The sequence below is a fragment of the Lasiodiplodia theobromae genome, assembly GCF_012971845.1.
Source record: "Lasiodiplodia theobromae strain AM2As chromosome Unknown scaffold_19, whole genome shotgun sequence".
Classification (NCBI taxonomy): domain Eukaryota; kingdom Fungi; phylum Ascomycota; class Dothideomycetes; order Botryosphaeriales; family Botryosphaeriaceae; genus Lasiodiplodia; species Lasiodiplodia theobromae.
The window spans coordinates 226,828-244,268 of NW_023336398.1; the positions used below are offsets into that span (position 1 = coordinate 226,828).

The following is a 17,441-nucleotide window of genomic DNA, read 5'->3' on the forward strand; positions in this document are numbered from 1 at the left end:
TCTTCATAATCTGGAAATCGCAAACATGGCTGCAGGACATGGCGCCTTGAAGTTTTCATTGAATTGTGTCGCAGCATATACGCCGCAAGTGCCTAAGCACATGGTTGATATCCTTGGTTATTTCCGTTTTTTCTTCTCTCCGGCAACTAATTGTTTCCACCTCTCCATGTCAAATCAAGTTCATCCTCCGTTAGCTCCCTCCTACTTCTGCATATCTCGACGGATGAGCAAAGTCGAGCAATTACATCGATGACTTTGAGATATCTTCCCCGATACTTCATGTATTACGCATCCTGCACTTTGTTCCCTTTGAACATGCCCATCGAGTTCGTTTCAGCAACTGATTCCCCTGTTCATCATACCATCGTAACGCACATCGAGACCCCCTTCAGCGTCTAGGACCAAGCCACTTGTTCACCTCGTCCCAAGCTGCGCCATCTCTCACCAGACCACTTTCACTTGCCTTCTTGATACCGGCGTATACGGCGTCCCACAGCTTGAAGGCAATGTCAAGATCGCCGATGAAATCAATACTCTCAGGGAACCAATCACGAGCCGCACGAGTCTTGGTGCCGGCCTTTGCCTCGGGGGTCGTCGGGTCAGACTGGATGTGAAGTTCATCGAGGTAGGACTTGACCGCGATACCCATCGCACAGTCGTTGGGGATGCCAAAGGGAAGCTTGATCCCGAGATCCGTGTAGTCGCTGCGGTCACGCTCGGCATCACCGTTGAGAAGGAGGGTCGTAAGGCTGACTTCGGCGAGATCACGAAGGCTGCTGCGCACCGAAGAGATCACCGAGTGGTAGCCCAGCAGGTGCCTGCTCAGTGGGCCGGTGAAGCCGATGGGCTTGTGGCGGAGTCTGCCCAAGCAAGCGACGCGTGATACAAGGAGATTGTTGCGCTTGTCCGCCTCGGAACCGCGGATGGGCGGACCGCCGTATGAAGGGAACATGTTCTTAGAGGTGAGGATGTTGAGGCGGGCAAGCTCCATAGCGATGAAAACAGACTCCTCTAGCTCAGAGCGCCCATTGAGCGCCGTGATGGCGGCGTTCAGAGCCTCACCCCACGGCGTGAGGTTGTGCTTAGCGTCAACAAACTCGCGCAGCTGCAAGAATCGCCAGACTGAGTTGTAAAGAAGCTCATCACTGGCGCTCAGAAGCTTCGAAGTGTCCTTCTTAGTCAATGTCTTCGCAGCAAAGTCGGCATCCTTCAGAGACTGGATTGCAAAGCCGATTGTCTCTGCTCCCTCCAACGACTTGACCTTCTCCTGGATCAGCGCTGCCTTCACGTTCCAGTTGCTCAGGATGGGGCGGAAGTCCGACGTATCCCTCAACGTGATAGGCTTGGCATTGGTGCGGTCGAACCATGTGTACAGGTTTACGTTCTTATGCTGGTAGAAGCGGTGAAGAGACGACGAGAGGAGGGAAATGGTAGTGTTGCGAAGGGGAATAAGCTGGTCGCGCACGAGCTCACGGTATTCTTGGGATTCACCACCGTCCAGCGGAGCAATCTCGATGATTTCCGCAGACGTACGCACAGTCAAAACCCTCGAGCCAATTGCGCCCCTGGAGAGATAGAAGTAGACCTCATCGGGAAGGCGCTGGCTCATGAACTCGTGAATATCGCTGGGGGCGTGTTCGTTGTTCAGGACTTCGACTTTGCCGTCAAGGGTGAGAACAATGTGGTGTTGAATGGACATCTTGGCGCGCATGAACCGGTCGGTGTAGTTCATGGAGCGGAGCTTAGGGTCATCTTGGTAGTTCTGGCAGACAGACATGCCGGTACGACCTAGTGACATCATCATCTCGACAGCACTCCTGATCTTAGGCTTGTTCCTGCGAGTTTCGAGCATGGGCAGAGGAGGCAGCAGCTCAGAGCCTGCCAACAGGCATGCATCGACGAATTGGTCGGGGCCCAGGTTGCCCAAATCGCTCATGCACTGCCGCCTCCCCATCCACGTGAACTCGCCGCGCTCCCAATCCCATGCTGTGATCACTCTCTCGATGTCGAAGAAAAGCAGCTCGGACGGACCAGCGATGGCTTGCCATTGATGCTTGGCGTTCTTCTCGAGGTATGCGAGCTGCAAGTTGATCAGCTAAGGTTCCTTTCCCTGCCAATTGGTGCACCTACCTGGGCCCACGCGGTGTAAGGTGCGACAATGAACTCGGCGCCGGCCTCGTTCAAGAGAAACTGGAAGTTGCGCAGGTAGTCATCGGTCCTGGTCGAAGCTGTGCACGTCAGAGCGACTCTCTTACGATCGGGGATGAGATGACGTACGAGCCTCCCCAAACGTGGACACAGCGCGTTCGGCCTCACTCTGGTTGTAGAGCTCCCAAGCTTCGGCGGTGACGCGCGAGGCTTCGTCTGAGGTGCGGAAGGATTTATCGCGCTTGCCAAAGTCCAGACCGTTGAAGACGAAGAACGGTGTGATGTTGTGGTTCTTCCAGCGCTGCAGGTCGTCGAGCACCAGGCGCTTCATAGAAAACGGCAGACCGCCCAGGGCGGGGAGCAGCGGCTCCTTCCATTGAGGGTCGTTGAGTAGACGATTAAGGTGGTCGGCGGCATCGATAGCGACAGAACAGCCAGAGAGCTCCTCAAGCTTGGAGTGCTCGGCCAGGTTGGCGGCCCAGTCGTCCTGGGTAGAGATCATGGTGCGAGGCTAGGCCGTCGGGGATGAGGAAAGGGCAACTGGCAATTAAAGACAGGGCGATTTGAAGGAGAGGATGCGCAGGAGGGACGCACTCCGCCGAGGGCGACGGGAAGGTTGGAGCAGAGGTGGGGGTGGAAGGCGGCGCCTGGAGGCAGCTGCTTGTGGTGGTTGTCGAGGAGCTGGGCGCAAGCTGCGTGGTCAGTGGTGTCGCACCGCGGAGGCGACGCCCGCAACAGCAACGCGCTAGCGACCGCCTGCCCGCTCAAACGCGGTCCCTGCACCCTCAGCCCTACGCCGCCTCAACACCACGCCCGTACCTCACTGCTTGCATCCACCCCACCCCCAAGATGCCAGCCGCCACCAGTTCCGCCACGGTCATTCCCGTAATCGACGTCGCGTCACCCACGACTGAGGCGGCCAAGAAACTGCTCGAGGCTGCTTCCACTCATGGCTTCATCTTTGTCAGCAACTACCGCAACATCCTACCACCTGAGCACGTCCGAGCGGTCTTCGAATTGGTATTCCAGAATGTGCATTCCCGTTCGGGCGCTCTCTGACATCTCAAGTCTCGTACTTTTTTCAAATCGCCCTACGAAGTGAAAGCTGAATGCTCTTATCAAAAGGGCAAGAACCAAGGCTGGGTGGGCATGCACACCGAGACCCTAGACCCCAAGAGTCAAAAGGTACCTACTTCCACCAGCAGAATCAGATGTCTATTCTTGTGGGATTTAATCTGCTGGCGATCGACTTTGGCTTGACTTGTGTTTCTCCGCCATCCCACTTTTGAGTCTTACCTAACGATTTACAGCGCGGTGACTTCAAGGAGTTTGTCTCTCTTCCTCTAGATGCCTCCCGAGTTGACTCTTAAATCCTTGTCAGGGCCTTCAACATTGGTGAATACACGCCCTCCAACCAGGCCCCGCAGCCACTGCCCGCGCCCCTAGCGCCACATGAATCTCAGCTTGGTGACTTTCAGGCCCGGTGCCATGCCCTCTGCAACCACTTGCTCCGCCTCTTCGGCCTCGCTCTCCGCATTCCAGCTTCTGAAGGCGGCGAATCCTGGTTTGCGACACGGCACGACAGATCCGCGGGCCCGTCCGGCTCAATCCTCCGCCTGCTGTACTACCCGGCGCTGCCGCCCATTGACAGCACCGACATCCGCGCCGGCGCCCACTCCGACTACGGCAGCGTCACGCTACTCTTCCAGCAGCCGCGGGGCCAGCCTGGGCTTGAGATCCTGACGCCCGAGGGAGCGTGGGCACCCGTTCCCGTCAACCCAACAGGCGACGAGGCGCAGCCGCCCGTGCTCGTGAACATCGGGGACCTGCTGAGTTACTGGACCGACGGGCTCCTGAAGAGCACGGTGCACCGGGTTGTGTTTCCGCGGGAGGATGCAGGTGGAGTGGGAGACGATAGGTATAGCATCGCGTACTTCTGCCACCCCGTGGACGATGCGAAACTGGTCCCGGTGCCGAGCGACGTGGTGAAGGAGAAGGGTGGGAAGGAGGGTGCGGGTGAGAGGGCCACGGTGCTGACGGCCAAGGATCACTTGCTGGAACGGCTTGCAGCAACCTACTGAATGTAGTCATGTTCAATTGCTCAGCATCATCCTATCACCATTTCCTGTTCTTTCTCACTCCCTTTTTGGGGACTGCTCACTCCACTTGAGGCTGACGCTCCTGCTGACATGCGTCTGATCCCTTGGACTAGATGGTATGGACGATCACACTCCGAAAGAAAGCCGTGCCAGCCCCTCAACCTTTTTCGCCACTTTTGCAGTGGCTTTCCGCAACTCTCATTCGCCCATTTCTCGGTTTTCAAATACATCCGAAAATCTAGAGATCTCATTCGCTGTGGTGCTCGAGTGCCGGCGCTGCCGAATGAGGATTGCCGTATGCAATGCCGTCTCGGCATGCTGCCGGTTAATGTGCATCTCCCAACAGCGTGACAACCGGCAAGAACCGGACCACGAGAAGCGGGCCCAAGGCTCCAAATAGCCTGCACAGACGAATCTCACCAGATCATGAGAGGACAATGGTCCATTTTATCAGGGGAATACTTAATCCTCCAGATGACCGCCGCTTAGCTCCGGCTATCCCCCTGCTCTGTTCCTTTTTCCTCGCAGTTTTGTTCCCTCGCTCTGGCAACCCTTCATGCTTGCAGTCGAACAGACCATGCTACAGACTGCTCCTTCAGGGTTGTGCTAGACCCGAGAAACTCACACACCTGCTAGGAAAGGTAGTGAATGGGCTTGAGTCAAACTAATTTCACATGAAAGACCCGACCGTCAATAGAAGCACTTGCGCGATCGCATCAGCCGCTATCGTAATGACGTCCAACCAACGCTTCGACACCAGCCTAGCAGCTCCTATCGAACCATCACAATCCGAACGGCCCGCATTATCCACCCTAGCCAACTAGAACTTCCAAGGTTCCATCTGCATGCCGCTTGTCGTGGATCTATCGCGCCAATTATCCCAATACCATGTCCCAGGACTCTCGGCCCGTTATCCAACTTAGCTGTGGTACTAGAACAGTCACAAAACCGGATGCCTCGGAGAAGTTCCTGGAACAACACGTCAACAGCCCGTCATCTCACCTTTGGCTAGACCGCCGATGTTGTACGAAACCTCGGGCCTCGATAACGAGCATGTGCGCAAACTCTGTCATGCCCGACATGACACGTCGTGTTGATCGCACCCTTTCCCCTGGCGAGACAATAGTCTGGTGCCCAAGCAAGTCGCCAAAACCCGAAGAGCCCAGGAGCCTGTGGATACTTGCTTCTCGGAGAGACAAAAAAAAGACTCAGATCCGGACACCCGATGACGGCTCATAGTAAGTTTATGCCTTGACGTAGCTACTGACCATGGGAACCATTTTCAAATTTGGTTGTTCCGGGACTTTTCGACCGCCTGGATGCTGAGGCCACCGTCGGAGCCTCTGCAAATATCACCTTGAGTTATTTTGTAACAAGGCCCTCCTGATGGGCTGCGAAAGGCTTAGTGTGAGTCAGTTAACAGTGTAGTAGGAGTCAGAGCCACCAATTCGACGGAGCCAAAATTTTTGTGAAAATAGCTGGATGAACAGGAGATTAGCAGGATTCGACCAACTCACAGGCCCGGGCCTGTGAGTATCGTCATATACACCCGATAGATGCCGATCGCCGGGAGGAGCACGATCGTGGAAGTGGCGCTCGGTCCCCAAAAGAGACGAAAATCAACCGGCGAAAGCATCCGCTCAAAGGGGCATTCCTGGATCTTCATCATCCGCTCGTTTAACCCGATAAGGACGCGGCGATCTCCCGGACGGCCTTGGCTCTCCACAAACCCTCGGCGCCGTTGTCGCCGCTGAGTCACCAGCAGTTGGAAGTGTGTTACTATCATGCACAAACACATGCTCTATGTGGTCTGACTGAGCATGGGCGACCCTGTCATGTCTCGCGGAACCTGTTATCTCGCTTCCGGAGACGTCGTTCGTGGACTCCGATGCAGCAAGGTAAAAGAAGAAAAAGAAAAGGAAAACCAAAAAATACCTCAGCAGGACGTTCAAAGTGAAGCAGACAGCATATCCCTGGCGCTGTGGGACTGACGCGTTGACAGCGGTGATTTAGCGAATCACTGGCCAAAGTGATACCTGTGAGCCGTAGGTAGGCATGCAAAGCCAGGTTCCGGCAGTCGTTCCGCGGGCTGTGGTTGGAGTACAAAGGCACAAGCTCAGACAGGTTCTGTCGGTGAGGATGTGCAGAGTCATCTCGACAGCTCGTGTTGGACTGGACTCAGACGTGGCGCGGCCAGAACAAATCTTTTTCGGGACGTTGCAAGTGCCGGTCAGCAGAGGATCGTGGCACAGGGCGGCGAAGCCAGGGACGATCGACGTGGTACATGGCCTGGAAGCGGGCCGAAGAACGGGCACTAGAGGTGGGCGAAAGTCGGGAAGGCTCGGCGGTGGAAGGCTGAGAAGGGGGCTCTGCTGGTTGCAAGGGATGGGGCGATCGAATGAGGCAGCATCACTCCACCACCTACATTCGTGACAGAACCCTGGCCGGCGAGCGGCAGGCGATTGGCTGGGCGTCAGAGATACAGGTGACGGCGGCCCGTGCACGCTGAGGATCACCTTACTTTCCCGCGGCCCCGAGGCGCCCCCGACGACAGCAGCCCTCCCGATTACTCCCGTTCTCGTACACCTTACGCACACCTGCGTCGCACATCCCGATTTCCAACTTTTGCGAAAACCACTCACGCGATAAGCCAGAAACACGCGAACACGCCATGGCCGTGCGAGATACATGCGAGGCGGCCCGGTGCCCATGCTTGTGCTCCTATTATCGGCCGCCTTAGCAGCATACTACATATATACGCCCGCCAAACACTGCTACATTCGTCCATCATCAGCAAACAGCATATCAATTGACGAGCAATCACCACCAACCTCCACACAAACCACCATCGGAGAACCACCAACACAATCAACAACCATGGCTACGACGACAACAACCACATTCAACCAACAACCCGCCACCATGACCCTCCGCGGCGCATCACCACCACCGCAGCCGCAACCCACGCCAATGCCGGAGCAGAAGACGCAGACCTCGCCCTTCCTCCGCCTGCCGGGCGAGCTCCGCAATGAAATATACGAGATGCTCCTCACGCCGCCGGATCTGACGCAGCAACAACGCCGCGCCGCCAGCTACCACTCGTCGGCGTGCCGCAACCTGCCCAAGGCCGACATCCACCCGGCCATCCTCAGCACCTGCAAGCAGATCCACGACGAGGCGACGCCCATCCTGTACGCCCGCAACACCTTCTCCGCCCACGGCACCCTCCTCACCAAGATGCCCTTCCTCATCGAGCCCGCCAAGCCCGTCCTGCGCAACTCGGTCTCGTCGCAGATCCGCAACTGGCGCGTCAGCATCCGCCTGGACACCGACCCCTTCTTCACCGCCCAGGACGTCGCCGCCGCCTTCTCCGGCTGCGATTCGCTCGAGGTCGACTGCTGGCAGGCCCAGTTCGAGGCTTGTGACTACAGCGTCCTGCGTCTCTTCGAGGACGTCCGCGGCGTCGGCAAGGCCAAGATCACCGGCAGCATCGAGCCCGGCTTCGCCCACTGGCTGGAGCTGGTCATGGAGAGCCCCATCGAGACCGAGGAGGAGATGAGGAGCGGCAGCTCCACCCCCGCCTACGTCGAAATGGAGGGCGAGGATGGCAGGAGAGCCGCCAGAGGCCCCGGTGGCTTGCCTCTTTGGGTCTTCCACTAGAGAAAGTGTGTAGAGGAAGAGGACACCGGATGTGAGCTTTTGAGCGCTTTTTTAGAGCAAGACTGCGGATTTTTCTTCGACGCAAGATACCAAGGATTTTGGCGTACTGGTTATTTTTTAATATTGGAAGCATGGAAAAAAGGCGTTAGATGACTGGGATTTGGAATCATGGATCCGGGGTTCCATGAAGCGAGCTCCTATAGAAAAGGATAATGTTTTAGATGAGCCGCAAAGAAATCAAGATTTCTTCCGATCAATTCTGCTTTCTTCAGTAATCCAACAATTCGTGAGCAGGCAATCTCAACTAGATGGCCAACTTACTCGTGACAACAGGTCTAATTGAAAACGATTGATCGTGCTCGGTTAGAAAATTTAGTTCGCACGGCTCAAAAAGAAATATTCGAGGTTGTGAACGCGCCAAGAATATGAATCGAACTTCTCTTGATTTAGTATGAGCCACCATGTATGGCAGCTGCTATGTTTCGGTCGGACAGCCATTCCTCCCATCTCATTGACAGAGTTAACTCGCCACCAACTTTTTTTTTCGTTCGCTGATTGTCGAAGCCCGAGGAGCAACTGTACACAAAAGAAGCCGTATCCGACCGTCCAACGCCGCATGCGCCGTATCATTCCCGTGATTTATTGTGAGCAGCAGGGAGATCATCTTTCCTTCTCCATCCGACACCTCATGGCCAACAAAGCGGCACACAAGTAACAACGCTGCTCTCTCAGCATCTCCAACCCCACCAGTAATCCGCAAGGAAAACCCTCACACAAATGCGCTACTTTCCTCGTTTCAACGCCTCACGCCCTTCGAGGCCTTGAGCACGGCCTTGGCGACGCCGTCGTACGACTCCTTGTACTCGGCCTCATCCTCGGGCTTCTCGTCGGCGGCGCCCTTCTTGGTGCCGCGGTCCTTGCAGATCATCACGACCGAGGTGGGGCGCTTGGTGTTGCCGGCGGCGCCGAGCTCGGCGCGCGAGCTGACGAAGATGTAGGGGATGTTGTGCTCCTCACACAGGACGGGGATGTGCGAGATGACGTCCATGGGGCTGATATCGGCGGCAATGACGACGATGGCGGACGGGTCCTCGATCAGCGACGAGGCGGGCATGTTCGTCGGCGACTTGCGCACGGCCTTGACGACTTCCTTAACGCCGCGCTTGAGCGTCTTGTGCTTGGCGGCTGTGTGCGAGGGCTGGTTAGCTGCAAGCTTCTATGGCAGGATATGTGCGCTGATTTCCTGCGCAAAAGGTAGAGCGGCAACGTACCCTTCTTCACAGTCTTGAAGAGCTTCTTGGTCGTCTTGTCGTCGGCCAGCGGCACGGCGAAGGGAACCAGGTTGGCGGAAACGACGGCCGGGCGGGCAGTCTCATCATCGCTCTCGTCGGCGACAGTCCTGATAGCGACGGTGGTCTTGACATCGGCGCCAGAGCTGGCATCGCTCACGCTAGCGAGGAGAGCCTCAGTGATGTGCTCAGACTTCTTCTCCTTCTTGTCCTTCTTGCTCTTCTTGATGCCGTCGGACTCGGAGCGCTTCTCCTTCTTCTCCTTCTTGTCCTTAACCTTGTCCTTGGCCATTGTGCAGCGACTGACTTTCCGACTGAGAGCGAGTGAGAAGGAAAGGGAAGGGTCGTGGAGGCTGGCGGGTGAGAAGTGGTGGTGGTGTTGTGGAGCTGCCGTCGCAGTCGTGAGAAGCTTCAGTGCGGGCGCTCCAAAAATTTCGAGCAACTTTTCGATCGTTCCGACGTTTTGCCGCGCCTTGTCGCTCCACCTCATGCCCACCAATCCGAGCTCGCTTTGCTTTCCTCAGTCTCGCAGCTGGAAATTCATATTAACGACGCATCGAGTCCGATGAGCCTGCGCCACTGTACCAAGGTCAGTTCGTGAGAACATTCACAATGGGACCCAACACTGCAATGCCACATAGCCATGAGCTTGAGATCGTCTCCCACTTCTTCTGTAGACAGCGACAAAAAGTGAAGAGCTTAATAGTCGACTCTACAACGGATGCGCCGACCTCGCTCATGTTCTCGTCTTTGTCAGGAGTGTAGAAGGTGCTAGAAGGGCAGGCGCTTTCTTTAGACCATGATTTAATATATTGTGTCCAGAATCATGGAGGTGCTTTTTTTTTTAACTTGGACTCGAGATGTCAACAAGAGGCCGTGCTTTTATGCCTTCAAAGCATCGTTGCAGACGAGCGAGCGTGCCCCACTCAAGCCGACTGCTTTCCTTTAAGGGTCAACCTCACGGGGGCTATTTTCAGCTAATTACATCTCGCCCCATGGTCTGATCTTAGAACCTCTACCAACTGTACTGCTGTCGGCGTCTTGATACAGCCCCCTCTCGCAGCCAATGGCTAGCGCGAAGAATAGCAGGGCTTTAGAACATAGTGTGACTATGCCCCAGCTCTGCCTTAGAAAAATAACATATGTGGGTAGCTGAAGCTATCGTCCAGAGGCGTATGTAGAATTAAAAATTCGACATTCTCGTCCGGACCATAGCTTCAACTACCCATGACATGAGCAAAAAACAAATCCACGCTAGCCGTCGGCTGCAAGAGGGGACTGTAGATCTAGAATATCTTTATTCGAACTAAGCTTTTCGTCATGCTAATGTGCTCAAGTGATCAAAACAAGCAGTGATTTTACTCCGATAAAAATCTGCCTACAGCCCTGTCCGTTGGTGCAAGAAATGCTTCCATAAAAAGCCGCCCAGTCAGCAACAGCTTGAAACAACTGTCCAATAGAATATACCCCAGATCCCTAGCCTGTACAGCAGCAATATGACACAACCCTTTGGAACCGACCACCCAGATCCTGGCACTTCAACTCAACAACTCTCTGATATCTTCAATCCTCTGCACCTTCTTCTCTTCATCGCTCATCATGCCCAAGCTACTGGCGATGAACTTTTTCCTTTCCTGAATCTTCAGCATCTTCTCCTCGATACTGCCCCGGACCACAAACCGCTTTACCAGCACCTCGCTCTCCTGGCCCATTCTGTGGACGCGATCGATGGCCTGCGCCTCGACCGCGAAGCTCCACCAAGGGTCCATCATGTAGACGCGCTTCGCCGCCGTGAGATTCAGCCCTACACCGCCGGCGCGCAGCGACAGTAGCAAAACCACGCCTTTTGCTCGGCTGGTGAAGTCCTGAAGCACGGCCGCACGTGCCTTCTGCGACATGCTGCCGTCGAAGCGGACGAAGGGGATATTATCGCGGGTGAGGGCGGGCTCGATGAGGTCGAGGAAGCTAGTGAACTGCGAGAAAACCACCGACTTGGTGGCAGGTTCCTCGCGGCGGACCTTCTTGAGATGGAAGAGGAGATTTTCAATCTTGGCGGAGGCGGCGCATTTGACCCGTCTGAGGGAAATGCGCGGGGTGTGATTGCCAGAGTTTCCGGGTGAGGAATAGAGCGCTTCATCCTCATCATAGCTATCGTGACGCACGACAACAAACACATCGCGTGAGTTGATGGGTTCTCGACAGGTGAAACAGCGCGGAATCTCTCCTTTGTCACGTTGGTGCTCAATGAAGTCAAGCAAGCACTGTTTGCAGGCAGAATGCCAGCAACCCGTCACGGCTTGCTCCTCCATCGGCTCCTCGGAGCAGATGGGACATTCAGAGTGCTGCTCTGCTTGAATCTGTTTCAAGACGTGCGCACCGAACCGGTTGGCGTCCTGCTCCCCGTTCTCGTCTTCAGCTTCGAATTGTTGGATCAAGGTATCAAGGTCCATGTCGTCAGCCAGACCCTTCGAGAGGTCCTCGGCGTTAGCAGCATCTTCTTCTTCGGCAACAATATCTTTGCTGCGGGTTAGTAGAGGATGGCAGCAACTCTGCCGAAGACGTAAGATCTGGGCAAAGATAGTGGTGTAAGATTTCATGAGTGTTCCAGCCTCAACATTAGCAGCAAACGTCCGTTTCGCTCTGGTATAAATCCAGTCGTAGACGTCCTTCTCAGCCTTCGAAAGCTCAATTGATTCAACCTCAATCTTTCGCGGCGGAAGCGGCACCAGTGCTTCACCATCCGGAGTCTTCATCTCCTTCGTACGGCGCATGACAAGAGGTTCGAGCACTGTTTGAACAACGTCGAGAGCCCGGATGAAGTCTCCTGATTCAAACGGAACAGTGATAAAGGTCTTCCAGAACGAGAAATTTGACCAGGGCTCTACTCTCAGGAAGTGCACGAGAGAGAAGAGATCTTCAAGACGGTTGACGATGGGTGTACCAGTCAAAACCCAGCGGTGTTGGGCAGAAAGCTCGTAACAGGCCTTTGCAGTCTTGGATTGTCTGTTTTTGATAAAATGAGCCTCGTCGAGGATGATGCGGAAATACTCCACGGAGAAAAGACCGCCGTGGGAGCCACGATTGCCGTCCATGGCTGCGACCTGGTTGAATTCAGAGAGGACGACGCCATACGAGGTGATTATGACGTTTGGAGCATTTGCCGCATTTGCCTCGCAGCAAAGCTTCTGGAGATTAGCAGTCTTCTCAGAGCCATAGTACACCATGGTCTTGAGAGTCCCCGGTTTGGAGGCTTTCTCGGCCTCACTTTGCCATTGAGCGAGCAGTGACATGGGTGCTACCACAAGCGTAGTCAGAGGAGCTCTTCCAACTGATGATGAACGAGTGGGCAAGCGCGCAAGATCGTTTACTGTTGCTAAGACGCCGTCGGATGGGGAAGAAAGGTCGGCCGTGTGAGAATGGATCAGACTGAGCATCTCAATAGTCTTGCCCAAGCCCATCTCATCCGCCAGAATCCCACCCAAGCAGTTTTGCTCTTGCACAGGAAAGTCCAAAGACAGCTCTCCAGAATAAGGGTTCACGTAGAACGCCGGTTGACCCGCGACTTCAGGCAGTGGACTGTCATCCACGTCCTTGGTTGGCCAAGCGTACTCCTCCCAGAGTGGGTGCATCGACATTTCTCTGCGATCGGACTTCTTATCCTTCTCTTTGCTTATCATCCAGTGTAGTGCCTGCTTTTGATACTTCCGAAGGTCCATAGCAAAAGTGCTTGCAGGTTCTGCTTCAGGCGTATTGAAGTCAAAAGACTGCGCCTTCTTGTAAAGAGAATCCAGCTGGTCCTGCTCAAGTTCCTCGCCTTCTTCGGTCTCATCTGATGGCGGCGTCCCAGGTTCGTTGCCGGATGATTTTTGAGACTTTGGATTGGAACCTCCCTGCTGTTCGTTCTTCTCCGCAATCTCGGCAGCCTTGAGCAATCCCTGGCGCTTATGCTTGTCGGCTTGGGCGTTCACACGGGTGGGGTGAAGGTTGATTTCGTCGAACAGCTTCACCATCGCCACTTGGCGCAGGCGTAGGTTGCGTTCCTCTTGGGTTTCCTTGGCCTCAAAGAATGCAGATTCACGATTCGTGTCGGCGGGCCTCACGAAGGCGGCCGCATCAAAAACAGTTCTCAACAAATAGGCTCGAAGCTGAAGGTAGATGGTATCGTTGGTGCGTATCCTGTCGGGGGTATATACGCATGAGCCTTCGAAGGTACACACTCTCTGGTCGATCAAGGAGGAGACCCAGGCGGCAGACTCATTCTCCAAGCGACCAACTTCTTCGCCACGCGCATTCGTAAAACGCACAACAATATCCTGTCGTTTGTTTGGTATTTTCTTGCCACTGCGCCCAAGCTTCGTTGTCGGCTGAGTCCTTGCACGCTCGATGTTCACTTTCTCGCCGAACTTGATCAGGCCGGTTCCGCTTCTGGTTGCCCAGCCGGTGACACCAAACGCACCAATATATCGCTTGTCTGGCATGGTTGTGCTTGCTCGAGGTCGCTGAGGCACAGCAGAAGCGGGATCATCTATTGTAGAATTCACCTGCGGAGGCGAGTCTTTCGGTTGAGCGAAGGAATCCAGGGTGCCACTGAGGCGAGGAGGCACGGCGGTGGGCGCAGCGTTCCATGAACCATCGAAATACATGTTGATAGCTGCGCGGGAATCACAATCAGCACCATGGAGCGAGGGCTGGGTGTTTGTGCCTACCGCGCTGGATGTCATTGCCGCTAGCTTCTTGCAGTCTCTTCAGGGTATCTTCCGGGACGCTTTCTCCCACAAACGACGCGAATAGGTCGGCGTCGAAGCCTGGGGTGCTTGCATTCTGGATGTTGTCTTGCTCAGCAGAAGCGGGGAGCACGTCGTCCGGCGATGAGGGCTCCTGGACGGGCTCATCCTCGACGAAGAAACGGCGCTTCTTGGCCGGGCGCTCGTCGAGATCTCCAAAGCTCATGCTTCGCCGAAGGACGCGTCGTTTTGGGCGATGGTCGAGCAGAGGCGGAGCGCGCGGCGTTCGGGCGAGCGAGTCGACGCGCCTTCACGCGCCGCCGACTTATTAATGCACGGCCCACACGTCATAGTCGCGCAGTCCAATCGCCGTCGCGCAAAAGCCATTACAGCTCCACCACGTCGCTACTCTTCTCTTCCGCGCCCTGCACGCTTCGCTCCTCCTCTTATGACGCTCCTCCGCTCTTCCTGCCGGACAGGATGGCGCCCTGCGCGCTCTACGCTCTGCCGGAGCTGCCGCAGGACATATGCCGCCTCAGCAGCTTCACATGCTGAATTGGACAAAGCCCGCGCATACTGCGCCAATCTTTTGCGGTAGCTGCCCTCCCACCTGCTCTCATCCGTCAATTGGACGCTGACCGCGTGCCTGCAACCAGCCACTACGACTCGCCGTCCTTCACCCTGCAGACCTTTATCCCTCCCCACGCTCGCGATGCTTACCTTGCCATCCGCGCTTTCAACGTCGATGTCGCCCGCATTGCCGACCAGACCTCAAACACCACCGTTGGCCGCATGCGCATGCAGTTCTGGCGCGATGCCGTGACTCGTGCTTTACAAGGGTCCCCGCCTAAAGAGCCTGTCGCTGTGTTGCTTGCGCACGCTGCCGAAGCTCTAGACGCTCGCACTCAAGGCCGCGCCCGTCTTGGGAAGTCATGGTTTTTGCGCATCGTCTCTGAGCGTGAAAAGGCGCTCGGAAATCCTCCTTTCGCCACTCTCGCAGCTCTCGAGTCGTACGCGGAAAACACATACTCGACTCTGCTGTATCTGACCCTTCAGGCGCTTCCTCTTGCCTCTATCACGGCCGATCACCTTGCCTCGCACATTGGCAAGGCGACCGGTATTGCCACTGTTCTACGCGGGCTTCCATTAATCGCATTTCCTCCGCCGCCGAATCACCACTCGAACCAGGCAGCATTTGGAGGCGCCTTGCCTGGCGGTCGACAAGGCGCCGTGCTGCTACCGTTGGACATAATGGCTGAAGCGGGCGTCAAGGAAGAAGAAGTTTTGCGGTATGGGGCGGATGCGGATGGTCTTCGTGATGCTGTTTTTGCTGTAGCCACGCGAGCGAACGACCACCTCATCACTGCACGATCAATGCTGAGCGGCTTGCGTGCCGGCAGCGAGGTTGACCATGACTTCGAGCATGCCCATGAAGAAGAGCACCGGTACAGCCCTCAACAACTGAGCGCAGGTACTCAAGCGCAGCTACAGGATGTCGAAAAAGGATTTGGCGCCCTGATGCCCGCCGTTGCAACTGGACTTTGGCTGGAGAAGTTGCAGAAAATGGACTTTGACGTCTTCAACCCCAAGCTGAGGACCACTGACTGGAAGCTACCATGGAAAGCATATTGGGCTTTTAGTCAGAAAAAACTCTAGTTACCTCCAAAGTAGGTCTATCGAGGCGAAAGGAAAAGCAAGAACACAAGGACAGGCTCGACTGCCGGATCACTGACCTGGTTACGGTCAAGATCGCGCAGAACTCTGGTCGCCGTTCGCCTAGAGGTTTGGTTTCTCGTGCGCTTCTCTGCAATTAAGTCTGCCTGCAATCAAACGCTTCGGTGGGACATTAGCAGTTCTGAGATTTGCCTGTTAGAGATAGCAGGGCATTTTGGCACCGCAGCCGACAATGAGCGCAGACATGTATTTCCTCAGGAGCAAGAGGATGCAATGTGGAAGCTCCAGCTTGAAGGTAAACGCTTGCTTCTGATCGGATCCGAGCCATTTCATCGAGGGCTCCATGTTCACGCAGGACCTGAACGTCCTTGTAGTGTAGATTTGTGGTTGTGCAGTCGCCTGCACCATTGTACTATATTGTATGGAAGAAGGGAGAAAAAGAATCCCGCCCTCAACTCAAAATTCATACCAGCTTTAAATACGGGTTGTATACCTCATTTGAAAATGTGGTCGACACAGGCTATTAAATTTGAGTGATGGACGCTTTCCCTCTTTCTTGGACGTTTCCTGCGAAGGATCTTGTACTTTTCGCTCCTATGAGAACAGTTGAATCCCACTTGTATGTGGATGCAGGATTTAGCAACTATGCGAATCTTGAATCTCAGCTACTCGCATAGCGGGTGGCAGAAGATATAAGCCTTCTTTGTTACACGAATGACGTTACACTCTTCGTTTATTGGCAGTTCAAACAAATAGCTTAATGCGGATGTAAACAATGAAGCTATATAAATACATCCGGACAGTATTAACTGCCCATATGAATAGGATGCTAAAATTTCCAATGAAAAGGACTGGGGAAATCTCATTGACTTGTTACCCGCCATGCCCTGGAAGCGGGAGATGGCTCTGAAATTTCTTTACGTGTCTTAGATGAACATGATCCTTATTAACTCAGCACGCTTTGGTGGTTGATTTTAGCGTTATGACGTAGGTAGGTGTCTATTGAGCGGCATTCCGAGCAAGAAGTACGGTTTAGACCAGCATGCGAAATGACTAAGTAGATGGTGCCGATTTGAAAACGAGCTTCTGGCCGGTGAAATCGTTCGCTGTAGAGCGCTCTAGCATCCTACGCACTGATAGGAAGCAAATGGGCAAAGCTCGATACAGTCAGGAACCTCGATGCAGCATGACGCAATCCATATCTAGATAAAATGCAATTGACGCGCGTTATTGCAGAACTACAGCGCATATGTGTACGTGCAGCGCGGTCCGAGTCGTCGTTCCAGGTACATCCACGTACATTCCAGGATGAAACCTCGGCGGCAGGGACTTTTGGATCTTAACAGCCAGAATAATGCAATGCGTTGCATTGATAAACTCTCTTCACTAGCACGGTGACTCACCGGTGAAAGGGCCCAACAGCCAAGACCGGGAGTGCACATATAGCTCGGCCGCAGTATCCATGTAAACAACCAGGGAAGCGAAAACACGTATGAGCCGCCGACTCGCTCACTCACCCACGCCACGAAATTTGACGACGCCGCCCCTCCTCATCAAACCGCAGCGCACCGTGCATTTCTCAGCCCAACTTCGCAGATCCTTCGCTTCGTTTCTCGCCCTTTCCCCTGTCCTACCCACCCCTCGAAGTCACGATCCCGCACCGACCCAAGGCTGACACCGAACCACCTTATCGCACTTGTCTAATCCGGTCTTTGGGCCGCGTTGCCGGTCACCGACCCGCATGACAAGTAAAAACAAGGTTCGTCAGCCACGCCATGCTCGGCAGGCTGGTCTTTTCGTGGCTCAAGGTGTGGTGAGTAAGAGACTGAATCGTGAAGTTGTGCCGA

General features: G+C 54.9%; 6 protein-coding genes across 6 annotated transcripts; 3 read left to right on the top strand and 3 right to left on the bottom strand.

The window, feature by feature from the left end:
* Positions 1 to 388: 388 nt before the first annotated feature.
* On the bottom strand, positions 389 to 2,650 carry LTHEOB_6559 (Xpg i-region protein; the record flags this gene model as incomplete). The annotated part of the gene is made up of 3 exons (XM_035515828.1): positions 389 to 2,080; positions 2,131 to 2,228; positions 2,278 to 2,650. The coding sequence occupies 3 exons, from the start codon at positions 2,648 to 2,650 to the stop codon at positions 389 to 391; spliced, it is 2,163 nt and encodes a 720-aa protein (XP_035372594.1).
* A 347-nt stretch (positions 2,651 to 2,997) lies between these two features.
* On the top strand, positions 2,998 to 4,229 carry LTHEOB_6560 (Oxoglutarate/iron-dependent oxygenase; the record flags this gene model as incomplete). The annotated part of the gene is made up of 4 exons (XM_035515830.1): positions 2,998 to 3,168; positions 3,274 to 3,333; positions 3,459 to 3,475; positions 3,530 to 4,229. 4 exons carry the CDS (start codon positions 2,998 to 3,000, stop codon positions 4,227 to 4,229), a joined length of 948 nt encoding a protein of 315 aa, XP_035372595.1.
* A 2,895-nt stretch (positions 4,230 to 7,124) lies between these two features.
* On the top strand, positions 7,125 to 7,907 carry LTHEOB_6561 (uncharacterized protein; the record flags this gene model as incomplete). Its single annotated transcript, XM_035515831.1, has 1 exon — positions 7,125 to 7,907. One exon carries the CDS (start codon positions 7,125 to 7,127, stop codon positions 7,905 to 7,907), a length of 783 nt encoding a protein of 260 aa, XP_035372596.1.
* A 796-nt stretch (positions 7,908 to 8,703) lies between these two features.
* Positions 8,704 to 9,488, bottom strand: LTHEOB_6562 (H/ACA ribonucleoprotein complex subunit Nhp2; the record flags this gene model as incomplete). Its single annotated transcript, XM_035515832.1, has 2 exons — positions 8,704 to 9,092; positions 9,179 to 9,488. 2 exons carry the CDS (start codon positions 9,486 to 9,488, stop codon positions 8,704 to 8,706), a joined length of 699 nt encoding a protein of 232 aa, XP_035372597.1.
* Positions 9,489 to 10,734: 1,246 nt separating this feature from the next.
* Positions 10,735 to 14,146, bottom strand: LTHEOB_6563 (Snf2 family helicase; the record flags this gene model as incomplete). The annotated part of the gene is made up of 2 exons (XM_035515833.1): positions 10,735 to 13,847; positions 13,903 to 14,146. 2 exons carry the CDS (start codon positions 14,144 to 14,146, stop codon positions 10,735 to 10,737), a joined length of 3,357 nt encoding a protein of 1,118 aa, XP_035372598.1.
* Positions 14,147 to 14,368: 222 nt separating this feature from the next.
* On the top strand, positions 14,369 to 15,576 carry LTHEOB_6564 (Squalene/phytoene synthase; the record flags this gene model as incomplete). The annotated part of the gene is made up of 2 exons (XM_035515834.1): positions 14,369 to 14,514; positions 14,577 to 15,576. 2 exons carry the CDS (start codon positions 14,369 to 14,371, stop codon positions 15,574 to 15,576), a joined length of 1,146 nt encoding a protein of 381 aa, XP_035372599.1.
* Positions 15,577 to 17,441: the final 1,865 nt, after the last annotated feature.